This window comes from Arachis hypogaea, chromosome 10, assembly GCF_003086295.3.
Source record: "Arachis hypogaea cultivar Tifrunner chromosome 10, arahy.Tifrunner.gnm2.J5K5, whole genome shotgun sequence".
Classification (NCBI taxonomy): Eukaryota; Viridiplantae; Streptophyta; class Magnoliopsida; order Fabales; family Fabaceae; genus Arachis; species Arachis hypogaea.
Genome location: NC_092045.1, coordinates 102,511,235 through 102,531,159, shown reverse-complemented (window position 1 = coordinate 102,531,159; position 19,925 = coordinate 102,511,235). Strand labels below are relative to the sequence as shown.

At 36.5% G+C, this 19,925-nt stretch overlaps 1 protein-coding gene across 2 annotated transcripts; it reads right to left on the bottom strand.

Annotated features, from left to right (window-relative positions):
• Positions 1-5,334: 5,334 nt before the first annotated feature.
• Positions 5,335-18,984, bottom strand: LOC112717843 (protein ANTI-SILENCING 1). Of its 2 annotated transcripts, XM_072205237.1 has the most exons (14): positions 18,716-18,984; positions 18,198-18,579; positions 16,692-16,860; positions 13,549-14,753; positions 8,771-9,014; positions 8,247-8,273; positions 8,004-8,096; positions 7,661-7,739; positions 7,375-7,465; positions 6,757-6,862; positions 6,555-6,671; positions 6,377-6,461; positions 6,170-6,282; positions 5,335-5,759 (listed from the first exon to the last, which is right to left on the bottom strand). In XM_072205237.1, the coding sequence occupies exons 2-5, from the start codon at positions 18,546-18,548 to the stop codon at positions 8,871-8,873; spliced, it is 1,869 nt and encodes a 622-aa protein (XP_072061338.1). In that variant the 5' UTR covers positions 18,549-18,579; positions 18,716-18,984; the 3' UTR covers positions 5,335-5,759; positions 6,170-6,282; positions 6,377-6,461; positions 6,555-6,671; positions 6,757-6,862; positions 7,375-7,465; positions 7,661-7,739; positions 8,004-8,096; positions 8,247-8,273; positions 8,771-8,870. The 2 variants fall into 2 exon arrangements, with proteins under 2 accessions (XP_072061338.1, XP_025625560.1); XM_025769775.3 differs by lacking the exon at positions 8,771-9,014.
• Between the last annotated feature and the right edge of the window lie 941 nt (positions 18,985-19,925).

The following is a 19,925-nucleotide window of genomic DNA, read 5'->3' as shown; positions in this document are numbered from 1 at the left end:
CATGCTCTCGCTCCTTTGTGTGCTTCTCATCCCGACCCAAAAGTGGTGATCTAGATAAATTGAAACCCATATATGACGGTATTTATAAAGATCTGTATAATACACCCAAAAACATGCAATTTACACCTCTATTGCAGAATTTAATCATCATTACCTAAAAGCCACTTGTTGTCCACAAGACCATACTTCAGCAGAAAATCATTCAAATTCCTATTAAACGAGTTTTTGGTATGAGAGTTCCAAACAACTTGGCTCATTTCTTGTTCGATTTCTGCGTGTCCCTTGTAGCCATTTAATTTGCTTGGAATCTTCTTCATGATATGCCAAATACACTAACAGTGAATTGTTGTAGGCATACAAGCCTTTATATCCCTTTTCATTGACGCGCATTGATCGGTGAAAATCCCTTTCGGAGCATTTCCTCCCATGCAACGAAGCCAACATTGAAATAACCATTTGAATGATTCAATATCTTCATTTTTCATCAAAGCACATCTAAGAAGTATACTGACTGTGGTGATTCACCCCGACAAAAGAACCACAAACCAAATTATACCTGAAACAAATTACGAGAAAACTGAATTAAAATCATTACATACACCCAAATAATGATTTTATACACCCAAAAATTTCCAATATACACCTCTGCAGCAGATTCATAAAACAACACTCAAAACAGAATTAAAATCATTACATACACCCAAATAATGATTTTATACACCCAAAAACATCCAATATACACCTCTACAGCAAATTCATAAAACAACATTAATTTAGCATCATAAACAAGAACATCATATAACCTGTTTGTATTGTAGGTGGTGTCGAATGAAATAACATTTTCGAAATACTCAAAGGCAGCTCTGCTCCTTGCATCAGCCCAAACAGCCAGCTTAATTGACTGATAGTCCTCGAATTCAAGCTCAAAAATAAATTCTAATTCTTCTCTTTCATTCTTAATAAGTATTTCCTGAATTCTTTTGCATCTTCTTATTCCGAAACATTCCACACTTCTCTCGTGATGTAATTCCTCACGTCTTTTTGGATAAAATTTAACCCGCGGTGATACCCGGCTGCCGCAACAAATGATTAGTAAGTTTTGCTTGGTCTGATACCGGCTTTCTCGTTATTCTCTATTGTACGACGAATAGACTTGCTTAGTTCTCTGTGCTATTTGACCATCTCTGTTTGAGTTGGACAGCAAGGATATGAATGATGCAACACGACCTTCGAAATGATCCAAACACCAACATCCTTCAATGTGTGTATATAAATTCTTGCAAGACAATTTAAACCAGCTGTGGAATTTGTCTTCTCGGTCGGAGATATTTTAAATTTTCATTTTTCCTCTCTGCTACGTGTAATCAATTGATTCTTAATTTCGTTTCCCTTCTTATTTGTGCTCCGAACTCTTGTAGAAAAACATGCAACATTTGCATAGTCCTTGTAAAATTTTAAAGCATCTTCAAGGGTGTTAAAAGTCATTCCAACCTTGGGAACAAATTGGTCATCAACAACACAAAGGGGTTGCAAAATACACCTTGTTAATAACAAGGATATACTACAAAGTTTCTGCACGTCATAAAAAAATAACAATTCAACTAAAATACATCCAAATATTCCTGATCTACATCCGAACGATAACAACTCAACTAAATAATAAGAAAAGCCATAAACTATAAATACACCCAAATGTTTCTAAAATACACGCAAATAGTTCTGATCTACACCCGAACGTCTAGTATAAAATGCACAAAATTAATCAAAACTAGTACATTAGATTTAGATTCAATTCACAGTCAATGTTCACGCATTAATTTCACAGTCAACGTGAAGTTGAATCATCCATTATCTTCAAACAATTTCAAAGTTTGATTTCAAAAATCATGAAAATCGAAAAAAACGAAACAAAAGAATAGAGAGAGAAACACACGTAAATGACGAATGAAAAGACAAAGAAACGCATGAATGAGATCGAACAAAGAAGATAAGAAATTCGAAAAAGAAAACGAAATTCATTGAAAAAAATTATATATTCGCGCATTAATTTATTTAAAAGTCTATTAAAGAGGCACTTAAAACACACATGCCACTAGAGGCACGTTTAAGGGTAAAAGACTTGTAACACTTGTATGTGTTAATAGCTTGTATGCTGAGATTAATAAAATATAATTATAAAATTACCTTATATATATATTTTCGTAACTCCGCCTATGTTACACTTGGGGTAAATAGCCGGTCCCAAGCCCGGATAAAGGAGGAGGGTTGTGTTAGATCTTCGGCAACCAACATAAAAATATAGCCGAACCCCCAATGACATGAATCAAAGACATTATTGCGCTAAAGCTAGGTCGTTGTTCGGAAGCAACGCGCCGTATGGCTCGAGTACGGTGTCAAAGTAAGAGCCGCTGCATCGGTGCCCGGATGTAGTGTTAAATGAGCAAGGGTTCTCGCATTTTCGTGAACGGACGAGGGTAAATAAGCTAGTTCACAAAGAAAAAGGTAAAGGTCGAAGCGACAGAAGGTTGAGATTTGGGACATGGAACATAGACACTCTAACAGGAAAGTCCATGGAGGTGATGGACACAATGAGGAAGAAGATTAACATTATGTGCCTACAAGAAACGAAATGGGTTGGTACAAAGGCTAGGGAGTTTGATTCTTCTGGTTTCAAACTTTGGTATACAGGAAAGGTGAAGAATAGGAATGGAGTTGGAATAATTGTGGATAAGCAGTGGAAGAAGAACGTAGTGGATGTCAAGAGGGTGAAAGATCGGATCATCTCTATCAAACTTGTGGTGGAGGGAGGTGCTTTCCATGTGATTAGCGCCTATGCACCGCAAGTGGGTTCAGACGAACAACACAAGATAAGGTTTTGGGAGGATCTAGAGAGTTTGGTTCAAGGCATACCTTTGGGAGATAAGATATTCTTAGGAGGAGATTTAAATGGTCATGTTAGGAGAGAAGTGACTGGATATAGGAGTATTCACAGAGACCATGGTTTCGGGGTGATCAATGCCGAGGGTAAACTATTTTGGACTTTTCCTCAACTTTTGATTTTCTCATCGCAAATACATATTTTAAAAAGAGAGACGAACATCTTATAACCTATAAGAGTGGCATGACAAGCTCTCAAATCGACTTCTTCTTGTTGAGGAGAGTCGACCGAAAATTTTGCATTAACTGTAAAATTATCCCGGGAGAGAGTTTGACAACACAACATAGGGTGCTCGTCATGGATTTTCGCGTTGAGCAAAAGTTGAGAAAAAGACATCATACGAAGAACCCAAAAGTGGCTGTAAGTGAAGCAAGAACAAGAGCATATGAGGGTCTCTACCAGTCTTTGGGCACGAAAGAAGGAGAAAAAGGTATATATAGAATCGCAAAGAGCCAGGAAAGAAGAACGAGAGATTTGGATCAGGTTAAGTGCATAAAGGATAAGGATGGAGAGGTGTTGGCTCAAGAGGAGAAGATTAATGAAAGGTGGAAGAGCTACTTTTACGAGTTATTTAATGAGGGACAGAAGACTCTTCCGAGCCTTGGTCGATTATGCACAAGGGAAGAAGATCAAAACTTTGACTACTATCGAAGGATTCGAGACTTCGAGATAAAAGAGGCTCTAAAGCAGATGAAAAATGGCAGGGCAGTAGGACCTGATAATATCCCGATTGAGGTTTGGAAGGGTCTTGGAGGAAAAGACATCAACTGGTTAACCAAACTTTTTAATGAGATTTTAAGGTCAAAGAAGATGTCTGATGAGTGGAAAAAGAGCACCTTGGTACCTATCTACAAGAATAAGGGGGATATACAAAGTTGTGAAAACTATAGAAGGATTAAGCTTATGAGTCATACTATGAAGTTATGGGAAAGGGTGATAGAACGGAGGTTGAGAAAAGAGACACAAGTAACAGAGAACCAATTTGGATTTATGTCAGGCAGATCTACCACTGAAGCGATATACCTATTAAGAAGGATGATGGAGAGGTATCGTAGTAATAAAAGGGATCTACACATGGTGTTTATTGATTTGGAAAAAATGTATGATAGGGTACCAAGAGAGGTCTTATGGAAGGTTTTAGAAAAGAGGAGAGTAAGGATCGCATATATTCGGGCAATTAAAGACATGTATGATAGGACCACAACTAGTGTGAAGACTCAAGGTGGTGTGACAGAAGAATTCTCTATTGGTATAGGATTACACCAGGGATCATCCTTAAGTCCATACCTTTTCACATTAGTCTTGGAAGTACTCACAGAGTACATCCAAGAGCCTGTGCCATAGTGCATGCTTTTTGCCGATGATATCGTCCTTATGGGAGAGTCAAGGAAAGACCTAAATAAGAAGTTGGAGTTATGAAGAGAAGCTCTAGAAGTGTATGGTCTGCGCATAAGCCAATATAGAGGTGAAAACTCCAATATAGAGGTGAAAATTGGAGAGAACATCCTACGAAAAGTTAAAAGTTTTAAGTATCTTGAGTGCATCATACAGGATAATGGAGAGATTGAACATCATGTAAATCATAAGATCCAAGCAGGTTGGTCAAAATGGCAGAGTGCATCTGGTTTTATATGCGACAAAAAAGTGCCTTTAAAACTTAAAGGTAAATTCTATCGCACCGCTATAAGACCGGCTATGCTGTATGGTACAGAGTGTTGAACGGCTAAAAAAGAGCACGAACATAAGCTAAGTGTGGCAGAGATGAAGATGTTGAGATAGATAAGTGGTCATACGCGATTGGATAAAATAAGGAATGAAGATATAAGGGAGAGAGTTGGAGTAGCACCCATTGTGGAAAAGATGGTTGAATCGCGTCTCAGGTGATTTGAACATATGAGAAGAAGACCGATAGAACATATAGTCAGGAGAGTGGATGAGATGAAAGATGGACAAAGAGCAAAAGGCAGAAGAAGACCTAAGAAGACTTCCATGAGGTGGTCAAACGAGATTTACATGTAAACGGTCTCTCTGTAGACATGATACATGATAGAACACAATGGCATCGTTTGATTTATGTAGCCGACCCCACTTAATGGGACAAGACTTTGTTGTTGTATATATATATATTTTCGTATCTTATAAAAGTTTTAAAGTTTTGTTTGCGTGTCCTATGTGTCCTATGTCGAGTCCCTGTCCCTGCATCATAGGCGAGTAATGTGGTGTGTTGTATTATGACCTAGAAAAGGAGAATTTCTTTTACAAAAAGTAAAATTGAGTGAAGAGTTTTAATTAATTTAGAAAAAGTAGTTTTCTTTTATCCCGAAAAATACAATCTTCACTCTTCACCAAAACTTTCCTCATAGCATTACCCAATAAAATGTATGGTGACAATTGGGTTGTGGCTGAGACTTGTAGGTCCCCTGAATTAATTAACTGGCAAAATGCCAACAGTTTGTATCTTCAAATATAAATGCCAAATTTACACAGGTGACAAGTGAGAGAACACACGAAAATTGACAGATTATAACTGAACTAAACCCTAGCTATTTATAAAGGGATAACTAACGAATCATTTGGTGAGAGATCCATTTATGATGGTATGTTATCAATCCGATAGTATTATCCCCTCACTTGATAACTTAAAAAACTTAAATTTCCTTACTTCAGACGATCTAAACTTGCAAAAAATCTTTTAACAGCTTGCTTGGAGTCGCAATAGAAGGTGGAACAACTGTTCATTGACTTGGTTCCGGAGCCAAACTCCAAGAAAATAATATTCACAACTGCTGAACTGCATGCCACTGCCTCAACGAAGCTGTTTCTGCAACCCAGAAAAAAAAGAGAGAGAAAGGAGGAGTAAGCTTCAAAAATTAACATTCTTGACTGTCTCAATATATGCAGGTAAGAAACACACAATTCGGCAACATATTTCTACATGTACGATTACCATGTCTAAAACCTTACTGTGATCGGTTTCTGTACCCTGACAAGTTGCATAAAAGTGAATGATAAAAAGAAACCCAGCTATCCAACTATCATAACCAAAGAATGATAAAAAGAACCAATAGGATATCACCAACAATAAAATATAAAATGCCGAGGAGCATAACACGCAAAACTAACCAACAACTACAATTAATCACAAACTGAAAGGAGAAAACAAACAACAAAGTGATCTAATATTAAAAAATAAATAAATAATACTCGGATCAGTAACAAATGAAAACTTACCAGATGCCAAAAATGATTGATTCCATAAGATCTTGAGACCATAATTTAAGATCTAACAAAATAATTTCGTTGCTGAATGAAATGCTCTCATCCTTGTTGGGATACTCCGCAAACTGAGATAGAAGGTATTAGAAGAATGAGTACCAGTAAAAAAATATTCAAAACTGAAAAAGCTACACAAAAATACATTGAGACATGACAACTTACCCAGAAAAAACCAAAAAATATTCCAGGACATTTAGATTTTAGTTTTCAGCTTGGCTTTGAGCTTCCTCAATTCATCACCTTGACGCTTAAGGAATAAAAACATGACAATAAACGATCAATATACAATACAAAAGACATAAATGAAGATGATTTCAGGCATTAACCTGAACGTATATACCTGATATAATCTTGACCATGCTTTTTCTGCTCTTTTTTGTAGTAAGCACCAATCCATAGCCATATCATATTCAATATTGTTGGGCTGTGAGCAATGTGAAGTAGATACAGCATTTTTCTGCATATGAAAATCCAGATTGCCTATTCAATGAAAATGACCCAAAATTTAGCAACCAATAGGCACAAAAAAATGGATACTTCACCATTTCACGTTGTTGCAGCATTCGACTTTGATCTAGAAAATAATGACCATAAAATGCTGGCTTCTTCCCTGGAAAGCAAGGACGTCCAATGCTTCCAACAAGTGGGCTACAAAGCAACAAAATCAAAAGCTCAGGTAAAAGATTAAAAGAAATAGCTAGCAAATCAAGCAAAATTTTAAAAATTTGAGCCGACAGCATTTTACAACTGAGATTTTAACTCCCAGATCTCCAAGAAGTTACTTGTTCATCATGGTTTGCGTTTCTAGCCATTATAGTTGAAGGGAATGGCTAATATACAGAGCTCTTTACACAATGATGTGGGGCTTGTGTGTGTGTGTGTGTGTGTGTGTGTGTGTGTGTGTGTGTGTGAGAGTGAGAGAGAGAGAGAGAGAGTAGGTAGAAATGAGAAAATATATAAAAGGCCCCTACATCCCCATATTAACTCTAGAATATAGAGGCAATAGTTTGAGTCAACACCCAAAACCTAGTATAGCGAGAGAAGATAAAACACACTACTCAATACACACACAAAATCATTATAGATCATGCCTATAGATCAACGCATAACAGAGAAAAATGAAGAGGAAAATTTTCATCCAGATCGAGCTTTGCACATACCAGCCATTTGACATTAATAGAGAATCCTCCTGTAATTTTTTAACAACCATATCTGCTGTTTCCTTTTTTTTAAATATAACAAAAGCTTGACCTACATCATAAATGAAGCATCATTTCATTATTAATTGCATATAGATCATTTTATTTGGGGGAGGGGGTATTCTGTCACTTGATAATGGAAGGGGAAAAATCCTGAAATACATGAATGTACAATTCCTAAAGAAACTAATGTATTCATATGTCTAGAAAGCTTATGGGAAAAGGATGACTGAGGACTAGTCCTAACCAGAATGAGGGCTAGCACACGCTGTTTTCTGGATCATGTGTGCAGTGCAACTTTCTTTAAAGCCTTGAAAAATGATATCCTGTGTTTTAGAACAAAAATATCAAAATCAGAGGTTGATAGAACACTTAATAAGAAACACAGAACTGGATGAAAAGGTTAGATGACACAGCATATTATAAAGACAAGAAAAGCATATATCAACTAACAATTTGATACGATACAGAAGCACATCTATTTAGAAACCCCAAATCCATAATTAAATTGCATACATGAGTGTAAATTATCACTCATCCTAAATCAAACTCTATCTTAAAATAATATAGAAAGTTGGAACAATTATTACCTGTACTTGTTCTGATGTTAAAGATGAATCCAAATTTTCAAGTAGCACAAGTTTTCCTCGTTCATGAGCAGTTTTCATTCTTTCTTCCCAAGGCTGAAAAAAGTATCATACATCACCTTAATTTACTTTATCAGTGAAAAGCATCATCAAACTAAAAAAAAAAAAAAGCAAATGTCAATTGTATAAGCAAATTCAGGTAACTCCAGATTTGTTGAATAAGGTAAAAAGTGAAAAGGAACTTACAATTTCCTTAAACCACTTGCTCCTATCCTGTCACCAAGTGAAAAATTAAATAAATAAATAATAAAAGACCATAAGAATTATTAAATGAAAAACCTTAGATTTTCTATTCCATTCAGACCACCAAAACAAATCTCCAAGTAATATAAGTGTCCTTAATCATCATCATACTTGAACCATATGTTCACACTACATATCCAATGCTACTTAAAAGCATTACACACTAATGATAGTTCCATGCCATGTACAGCAAAAAGTTGCTCTGGATTCCAAACAATTATAACAAACGACACAAAAATAAGGGAAAGAACCATATGAAATATAAAACTTAATAGACAATAATAATATAACTATTATGAACACCAAGAAACATGAAAGGCTTGAAATCAGACACAACATATAAAGCTTCCGTATTAGACAAGAATGCTTTCTTTCCATCATGTAAGATACGCCTATTGTGTGTGTGTGTGTATATACATATATATATGTTACTGAGAATCCCTATCTCCTAATCCTCTTCTCCGTACCGTCACTCTCTTTCTCCCTCTCCCTCTCTCCTCCACCCTCGCCCCCTCTCACTGTTTCCACCTCTCATTCTCAAGGTCACTGCAAGAGGCAGAACCGTCGTCACGCGCCTGACACCCAGCCCAGATGGCAACCGTTGTAGCCGGAGGCAGAATCGTCGCGAGGAGCTTGATGCATCGCCGTCTCCGTCTTTGTGAGAGGCAGCATCACTGCGTGCCTGAGGAGAGAAGAAGAGCCATGGTGCTGCTGCATGCAGAAAAAGCATTCGGTAAAGAGAGATCGGAGAAGAAAGAGAGACAATGCTATTGATGGAGATTCTGCCGTTGACGATGTTACAGTCGGCAAAGAAAAAGGTATTCCTGTTTTCTTCAAAAGATTTTTTTAATTTATTTTCCTTCTTTTCAGAAATTGATTTATTTAAACTAAAAAAATACAGTTCTAAATTTCTTTCTTAAAATCTGCTTGTTTTTTATGAAGATTGAGACGGGTTTGAAGAAGTTCTGTTGGTTTTTGATGGTTGATGGCTGGTTTGTATAAGGCAGTGGTAAACAAGTTTAGGTTTGGTTTAAATTTTGTTTGGATTAGCGATGGCTTGATGTGAATGTGTTTGATGTGGCTGGTTGATTAATTTGGTATGTAGTTGTGTTTGGCTGAAGTGGATATTAAATTGGATCAATGAATCTGAAAGTTTTTATGGTTTCAGTGTTTATTGGTGTCTGATTTGGTTTGGGTATGGTTTGTGATCTTATGACTGAATGTTGGTGATGGAGATTATGATTTTAATGATAAATGAGGATTATCCCTTTTTTTTCCAATTTAGTTTTTCCTGAAAATCCGTGGAGACCCCGATCCCCGGCGGATACCAGGGACGGATTATGGGTGGCGGGGACGGGGAGCATGTCCCCACCCCCCATGGGGACCCATTGCCATTCATCTCCCATCAAAATAGCTCTCTAGCATAGTTACTTAAATCAGTCTTTTTTCACAGTTTCTTCCATAGTTTTCTTGGGTTGTCTCTACCTATAACTAACAACTGTGCATCACCATCTGCATCTTGAGTTTGTGGAGGCAAGACAAGGACAGAACAATGGTTGACAATAATAATAATAAAAGGACTATGTGAATATGAAAGACTATGGACGGGGCCATAATGCTAGGTAATCCATCATATAGGGCCAGACTGCTGGGAATACTTTATACTGGTGCTACACTACGAAGAAATTTATTTAAAGGAGTCAAACTACTAGAAACTTTGTACTGATCAGACCTGATTGCTAGGAAGTTTGCACATGACAGGTACAATAGATTGGGAATGCCATAGTGGCATAGTGGTAGATATAATAAACACTTACACCAGACAATAAGAAGCCAAAATAAGAACAAATTGTAAAAGACAATTATAAGCAACATCAAGACAGCTGAAACAAGCTCTCAAGGGTTCCATAAACTGGCCACACAAAAGCAAAAATATCGAAAAGCTGAAAGTGTTGTGGTGGCCACAACTGGGATAATCATGATTGGGGGTTGCTATTATCACATCATCACACAGGAAAGACAGGTTCGAGAACAAGAGCATGATTTGTCAACACACGCGTCGAAGCCAGCTGAAGGTCACTAGCTAAACGATTCACCAAAAAGGATAGCTGGTTGCAGAAAAGAGTGGTGGCTTAAGGTCTGCGTTCTGTAGAAAGCTTGCACACCAAGATCTCTAAGTCTAGCATTCCCTGATTAGTCTGGCAGGAATATGAAAAGGCACTAATCTTTAGAGCTTTGTCAAATGAATGGGATGAAGGATTAGTACAAGTTGACCAAAATGGGGCAGAAAAGAGAAAAATTAATCTATCGGAGTATGAATAACAAGATTATCCTAAATCACAAGAACCTCCATTGCGAAATGGATTCGTCCTAAACGACGGAACTGCACCAATACCATCTTGAGTTAAATGAGCTTACTCAAACCCAAAAGCTAACTCATGATGAGTTAACGATACTCCTTATAGAGGTAACCATATCCCCGCATCATGTGGAACTTCAAATGCCATCTATCCCTAGGGGATTGGATATCTAGAGCACGAAGTTTGAAGCATTGAGTACCTACAAGTGGTCCAATAACAACGACAAAGCAAGCCTTAATGCCACTTGAACTTGTAGGAAAATTTAACAAGGAGTGTAAGAGAAAGGATGTGTTAAAACCCTAATATTCATACTATCAGCATTGTTAATTTCCCAACAGTAAAATTATAAGAGGAAGGATATGTGTTAAAATCCCCTAATAGTCATACTACTTCCATTATTAATTTCCTAGGTAAACTACAACCACTTCCAAGGTAGAGTCGACCTACATGAATCAAGCAACACCATTGAGCCTAGTCATGAATCATGCCTGTGTTCAACACATTTACACTTAAAATCTTTCTTGATAATCTTTTTTCATGTTTGTCTCCCTCTATGCCTACCATTGAGCCATTGCTCATCTGATCCAACCTCCTGACTAGATGCCTTCTGTCCTTCTCCAATCATGTCCACACCAACTAAGGCAAGACTCAACCATTTTCTTAATTGATGCTACTCCAACTTTCTCCCTCACGTCCATTCTAATGGAGCCACTCATCAATCAAAGTGTCATCATCTTAGCAACAATAACCTTATCTTGTTGGTCTAACCTATGCAGTTAAATTTACCAATAAATTTTACTAGTACTTTTTTGTCACATAAAGGTCGAACCATCCTTCCATTTTGACCAAAGTCTTGAATCCGATTATTCATTGCTCTCCCAATCTCCCCATTTTGGGTAATGCAATTAAGATACTTAATTCTTGATTTGTGATGTGGAACTTCCCCAATTTTCACTTTCATACTAGAGTTCACTAGTCACTTCCTAAGGTCCTTATAATTTAACTCAATTTGTCAAAAGGTTCTTAAGTTTAAAATTATGTACCTAGGTACCTACGAGTTTAAAAACGTTTGTAAACAAGTCTTGGCTAACCGTTGCCTATCAATTTGGTCAAATTGCAAGGACCCAACTGACATAACATTTTCAATTGTAGTGACTAATTTAGAAATTGTGTAAAAATGTATGGATTAAATTTAGTATAAATTGAATGTCAAACGTCAGCGACGGCTTGCAATTGATAGGGTTAGGTATGGTTTAACCTCTATCCAAACCCTACCAACACAATCTCGTGTTTCTAAACCTGCCCTACTCTATGCAGGTTTAGAAAAAACCACACCCAAAACTTACCCAAAGTCTATCTACCCAATCCAAGTATCCAACCCTACCTGGCCAAACACATTTTCTAAATATCATTCCAACTTACATCACATATTTAACCTTTAACATAATTATAAGCATCCACAAACACATAATAATTATAAAATTGAATACAAAAAGATTAATAAACAAACTAGGTACGAGGATAAAACTTAATATTACACAAACATTACTCATAATAATATAAATATTTATTTATATTATTTATATATACGATAGAGGATGCCAGTTGGTCATAGAAGGTTCACCCAAAACCCAAACCATACCCACTCCGCAACAAAACCCTATTTGCTATCAGCCCACTTGACCGCGTATTGGTTCGATACCTGACCTGACTGATTTGGAATGAGTTGGGTACACACAAATAGGATAAGTATTGCCAGCCCTAGTTAGTAGGGATTCAATTACAAAAGCTTTTAAACTCCAGGGATATATATATATATATATATATATATATATATATATATATATATATATATATATATATAAGTGTTGTTGAGGTACACATGGAGCATGTAGTTACGGGCTTGAGGAAGAGTTTCATATCCAACTCTCCCATCTAGATAAAGAGAATATTCAAAATTGCCAATGGAGGGACACTAGGGAGCTCCCAAATTGTAACTTGTAAGGCTTGGCACTTCATGAACTTAGGAGAACACAAAATGCCATCTAATCCTAGGTTCTCACATTCTAGTATCACATCTCCCAATATTTCTTTTATGACTTCCTCAATCGTTCACCAAAGGAAGGTAAACACAACTATGTCCCATAGCCACCACTAACTAATCGTTCAAAAGTTTTCTATTATTCCAAGATATTTTCCTCTCCTCTCTTACTTTATCTCATATAGAACTCTCCTCTTTGTCCCCCTTTGCTTCTCTAATCGTGAATTGGACATTATTGTTACCAGTTCCATTGACAAGGATCGCATTGTTCTCCAGAGCTATGTTTGTTTAGAAGCACAAGACACTAAGACAGAAAACCATGTTTGGAAGATGAGACAAAGACAGAGACTGTGTCCAAGACACTGAATTAGTGTATTTGTGCCTTTCCTAACAAGAAGGCTATAGAGACATTAACAAGAGACACAACTTATGCATAGCGAAGCACTATGAATGGGTTAACTTATTTCTACAACTTTAATATTTAAACTAACGGACAAAAGATCGTACGAGGGAGGAGCTTTTGATTTATGCTCAAACAAAATCAAGATAGACTCCCAGGTACCCCAATTCTCAATCAATTTTTCAAAGCATTATATGATTCGTTTGAGCATGAGATAAAGGAATAAGATTTTTGAGTTGTGTCCAAGGAACAAGAACAATCAAGATAAAGAGAATGGTAAAAACTCAGGTGAAGTCGACTTCATGTGAAGTTGATATCTGAAAGTCGTTGGATGAAAATTTAGTCAAATCAGCCAAATTATCTAACGGCTCTCAGGTATCAACTTCACGTGAAGTCGACTTCACCTGAGTTTCCACCAAAGAGAATACTTGGAATGCAACTTACAACATCGGGTCTTCTAGTCACTTCTGCTACATTGCAATCCAACTTGGGTTCCTCAACTGGAGAAACTCTGGGAGATTCCTTTCGAAACTTGTCCTCAACTGGAGAAACTCTGGGAGATTCCTTTCGAAACTTGTCGCCTAGGGGTTTTGAGAGTTTCTCAGTTGTCTTTAACTTCTTGGAAGGGCCATCCTCAACATACGGCCTTGGAGTAACTCCGGGAGATTCGTTTCGAAACTTATCACTTGGGGGTTTTGGGAGTTTCTCAGTTGTCTTTAACTTCTTGGAAGGGCCATCCTCAACATAAGGCCTTTGATTCACTTCTTCTGCATGGCAATCTACATTGGGTTCCACAGTTGGAGTAACTCTAGGAGATTCTTTTTGAAACTTGTCGTTGGAGGTTTTTGAGTTTTTCTCATTTATCTTTAACTTCTTGCGAGGCTCATCATTAATATTAGGTCTTCGAATCACTTTTGTTGCATAGTGATCTAGCTTGGCTTCCACCGTTGGAGTAATTCCAGGAGATTCTTTACGAAACTTGTCACTATCTGGCTTTGAGAGTTTAGCATCTATCTTTAACTTCTTGGAAGGGCCATCCTCAACATCACAACAATCCTTTGCTCGTTGTAGTCTATATTTCTCCTTCGAAGAAGTCAAAGCTATATTCACATCATTGCCATTTGGCACATTATCCTCCATCTTCGTTTTTGAAACTTCGCCCGAGACATCGTTTTTTCCATTTCTTTTTCCATTTCGGGGAGCAACATCCTCCGCCAATTCCTTCTTAGATTGTCCATTAATACCCTTAACAAGCTTCGATGCACCCTCTTCTAAATCAACCTTTGCCCTTGGAATCATTTTCTCAATTGAGATCGTCTTAGCTTCTTCCCCTAAGATGACGCCACCAGTTGAATTGTCCCATATTTCAAGTGATGAGTTTTGCTTTTCTTGAACATTAGGTTTTGGCTTGATCTCGTCATTAGCAATCGTTTGGAAAGCCTCATTAGTATCATTTTCTTCCTTTATAAACGGGTTAGATTTTCCGCCCAACAAAGGCTTGGGAACATCATTTTCCCTAGCGAATGTGTTCAAAGACTTGTCATTTGATTTATCATTCAGAATGTTCCCACTAATTCCTGGCTTGTCTAACCCAAGTTTTGCATTACCAATAGGCTTTTGTCTATCTAAATTGTTAAAAATATGTTTAACTGCAACAATTAGAGAAACGACTAGATAAGATACTCAAATTGAAAACTATGAAGTATTACACTTACTCCATATGATTTATGGTCAAAATCAATCCATTGAAAAATTTATAAACAAAGGAAACACACTAATTTGAAACGTCAATTTTAAACATAAAAATCAAAAGCTATTTCGCTAACACGCATCCTAAATCATTTGTTAAGGAATCAAATAAGGTGTTAAATGAAAAGTTAAGGCTTTTCATTAACATTCCAATCATTGAAAACTTAGGTGTCTCTACTTTTCCAATAATGGCATCTTTCTTTACTTACTCTATATCCATATCAAGATGAGTCTCGAGCATAACTAAAATTCAACATACACAACAATAACATTCAACATAAATTTAAGAGAAATTTAACTATTCAAGTTTTACAAGTTTCGAGCATTTTTTCAAATATTACTCTAATGAAACTAAAAAACCAAACTTAATAACTGCAATATCAATTGTATAGTACAATGATAAAGGCTATTTTTTCAACAAAAAAAAATTTTATTGTGGTAAAATATATTTTTTATTGTTGAAATTTTTGAAAATTTTCAAGAGTATCCATTAATGTTTAATTTGATTCAATTTTATCCCTAACGTTTGAAATAAGTTTCAATTATACCCTTATCGTTTATTTATTTTATTGTCAACAACTAGTCAAACCCAACCCGAAATCAAAAACCCAACCAACCAAACCCCAAACCCTCCCCCTTTTCCTTTTGCTTCCACCACTGCCAACCCCTCTACTCCGACCTTCCTCCTTCTCTGTCACTACCATAACATTCCCTGTCACCACCCCCCTCTTTCACCTCACTCTAACCACCACCAATAGACTCCACCAATCATCACCTCAAAAGTCATCATCGTCATAAACTCAGCAAAACCTCATCCTTCAACGACAACCACAACATAAGCATTTGGATTTTCTTTTTCTAAAAAAGGAAAGAAAAACTAGATCAACGTAAAGGCAAATGGAGAGATTGAGAAATCTTGGGTCCCTTGGAGAAGGGGGTGCTGTTGAGGAGGAAGAAAGATCGACACCGATGGTGCCGTGGAGGACAAGGATAGTGACAATGCAATAGAGGTTTGGGGTGACGAGCCAGCTCCACGGCCACCTCTCCCTCCCTCCTCCTCAGGCGTGCTTTCTCTTTGTTGCAACCTCCATCACTTTTTCTTCTTTTCCCCTCTGATTTGATCTCTTTCTTACTTCAATTTCGTTTTGTCTCTCATCTCTACTATTGTTGTTGAATGCTTGTCATCTCTATTATTGTTGAATACTTGTGTTGCAATGGTGCGCCGATGGGGTTAGTGCAATGGTGAGGTGCGAGTAGGTAGCGAGGTGTATTGGTGAGATAGGATCAGGTGTAGGTAGTGCGATAAATAGTGAAGTGCATGGTGGGGTTAATGTGGAGGTGCGGGTAGTGCGATTGTAATGGGGGTGGCAGGGATGATCAACGAGGGGGTGATGGAGACAACTTAGGTGGTGTGGTGGGAAGGGGATGGGGTTTTGGTTGGTTGGGTTTTGGATTTGGGTTTGGGTTTGGGTTTGGTTGGGGTTGAGTTAGGATTGGAATGGATAATTAAGGGTAAATTTGAAAAAAAAAAATGACTGATTGTTGATTGTAAAAGAATTAACTGTAAAAGAATTAACAGTAGAATTGAAAATTATTTCAAACATTAGGGATAAAATTGAATCAAATTAAAAGTAGGGTAATTTTGAAATGTTTTCAAAAACTTCAAGAACGAAAAGTATACTTCATCCTTTTTTATTATATATCCACACAAGTATATTAAAATGCATTTCATATGGAAGCATGCAACAAGGCCATAAACATACCAGATGTAAGTGTAATTTTATCTTAAAACCATGAGAGTTTTTGGAAATAAATAATAAAGAAATAAGTTAACAAACCTTCAACTCCAGCAATCATATCATCTATCTTATCCAATACTTTTCTCTGCCCTACATCAAAGAATCGATAGAATACAAATTCAGCCAGATGTAGTTCTTCATTTGATGGCTGTGGATTCCTACTATCCTTCAAAATGCAAAGAACATTGCATTTGCCAACAATAGCTTCCTGATATGACATACAAAATATACAAGTACCCAGCCATTCAATTGAAGTTAGAAGATCCTAGATTAAAAAAATGAGCTTTATTTTATTTTATAAAAGAATAATATCATTAAAACTGAAAGAAGAATGATATAAATAGCTGGGAGGAAGTCCTCCATACAAGAACCAACAAAAATATATAAGAAAATAAGTTCTCAATTATGCATAGCTTTCCAATCTCTTGACATGCCTGAGGGAAAGTCCTCTAAACAAATCATGAGTTTTACAACAAATAGATGCCAAATGTCGCATCCTATTCCATAAAACATGATTGTCCGAAAACCTGTGATAATGCATGAATTGTACTCAACCATAGTGCTGTATATTGCCTAATGTCACAAAGGTTTTCACTCTTTCCTACTCCAACAAAGAAAAGAAATCCTAGTCAAGAGAAATCAATCTATATCGCAGCACACACCCAGCACTCACCAAAGATACCAAACAAAGTTTTTCATGAAATAACTACAAGACAATGCAAAAACATATGTGGAATCATTATTAAGTCACCCAATACATAACACATACACATAACGGGAGATAACCTTATGTGGCCTTCAAACCTACATGTCATTGGTATTAATTACGTATTGAGCACATCTGTCCATATAAATGATTTGACTTAAAAGGACCTTTAGACTTCAAACTCTTGAGTCTTGATTGAGAGAGAGAGAGAGAGAGAGAGAGAGAGAGAGAGAGAGAGAGAGAGAGAGAGAGAAAAGAAAGAGAAGAGGGAGGGGGAGGGGGAGGGGGAGGTTGGGGAGCCTAGCTCTGGTAAAATTAGCACAATGAAAACCAATGCAACACAAGTGGGACTTTTGCAGCCCCATTTGACAATTGCCACAAGACAGAGATATAAGATACCAGACAAAAATCTATTTTTCCCCATAACACTTAGCAAATATAGTCTACTAAAATACCAACAAAGGCAAAACAAACAACAAAGGGAAGAATGTTTGGTTTGGCCAGAATACACCTGCCACCACCAACCATCCCCTCCTCCCCAAAGCGGAAGAGCTCAAAAACAAAAAAATAATAATAACGAAAAAGTAGATTAGAGAGTATAGGGGGGAAACATTCAAGTACAGTACTATAATAAAAATCCGATGCCAACCACAACTCCAACAATGATAATATAGAAGCACAAAGAAAAGAAACTAAGTCATCACTTCAATCTTATATACTAGCCACCTCAATTCCACCATCAGGCTCTGCAATTTTCTCAAGAAAGCATGGCGCAAAACCTCACACACAACAATTAATAATAAAAACAGAAAAGACCAAAACAGGGAAGTTCCAATTACCAGTGGATTTAGATTTGCAAGCCCTACTCCATCACCACACGCCAAGAACAGCTCGTTCCCGCGAACCTCGCATCCTTCGAGAAAGTTCCGAATCTCACCCGGACGGAAATACCACAGAACCTTCACTTTCTTTGCCTTATCAGCGGTTTCCCATATCTTAATAAGCTTCCCGATGTAAGGCTCAGGTTCACCCTCCTTGTAGAGATACACAGAGTCATACAGTGTGTATTCTACACCATCATAGCTAAAAGACGAGTAAAATTGTACATCCTTCTTCTTACCACCAACACCCTTCTTTTTTCCCCACTTAAATTCAGGATCATCTAATTTGCTAGGCTCTTCAGCGGCCATGGGGTTTTTACTCACCGAAAAAATTCCAAATCTGAAAAATTCGAAAACCTAATTTGAGGATTGAAAACGTGCGAAAACTCACCGAAGAGAGTTCGATTTTGGAAGTGAAGTGGCAATATCTGCAAGGAAAACGGTGTTGTTTTGAATTGAGAAAAAATCGTGGATACCTTTTGGATTTTAGAGGATTCGAGACATTAGGAGTGTGCAGAAGTTCTCCGATGGTGCTGTAAACCGAGACTGCGAGCTTTGTTTCTCGCCGACGGTGAAGTTGCGGTGGGGGAAGGGCGAATTGCAGGATCGCAAAACCCTAATTGGATTAGCAAGAAACAACAGACGATCGCAATTTGCAATGTTCGACTGGTATAAATAGAGTGGTTATGGATCTGATCGCTTACCCGCATACACGGCTTGATTGCTAAATTTATTGGACCAGCCCGTTTACTCATGGTGAATTGTGTTTTTAAAATTAAATTTGTTTAAATTTTGGGATAAATGGACTGAATCTAATTAACCCAAAAAAAATAATCGATTAAATGGGTTAGTTTGTGGTATATTTTTTTAAAAGAATAACATTTTTAGTCGATATTTTTTTTGATCCAACCTAAAAATTTGATTCATTAACTAAAAAAATATTATTTTTAAAGATTTTTTACTTAATAATATTTTTTGTCAAAATATTTTTAAAAAATAAAATAAAAGAATAAACGGACTGACCCGTTTAACCCATCAAACTGATCATAAACGGTCTTGGCTGAAAAATTATGGTCCACGAATAAAGCGAGATTAAACGATCCAATCCATTTAACCCACAGGTTTAACGGGCCGGACCTAAATGGGTTGGACTAGCCCGTTTGATAGCCCTATCCGCATATTAATAGTATTTACCTTCATACAATTTAAAATTTGTAGATATTGATCTAATTTATCAGATTATTGGATTCATTTTATTAGTATTCTAATAAAATTAAATTGAAAATTTTAGAATATTCACATATGTAACAAATAAATAAATAAATATTTTATGTTTTATTTTAATTAATAATTATTATATTTGTTATATTATTTTATTTTTATTATTTAAAAATATGTTTAATAATATTTTTAGAATAAATATAGAAAAAGTAAAAAAACAAAATTTTAGTGATTTTTAATAAAAATAAAATTTTTAAAATATTTTTATATTTTACAAATATATTCTATTCGATATGTAAATGTGCGGATCAGATCCGATTCGATGATTTTAGTATTGATTGGATCGAGATTTTAACCATATTCAATCCGATCCGATTCGTATTGGGTTTAGCTATTTTGTACCACAAGAATACGTGTCAAGATTACAAATCAAAATTTTTTTATTAAAATATAAAAAAATTTAAT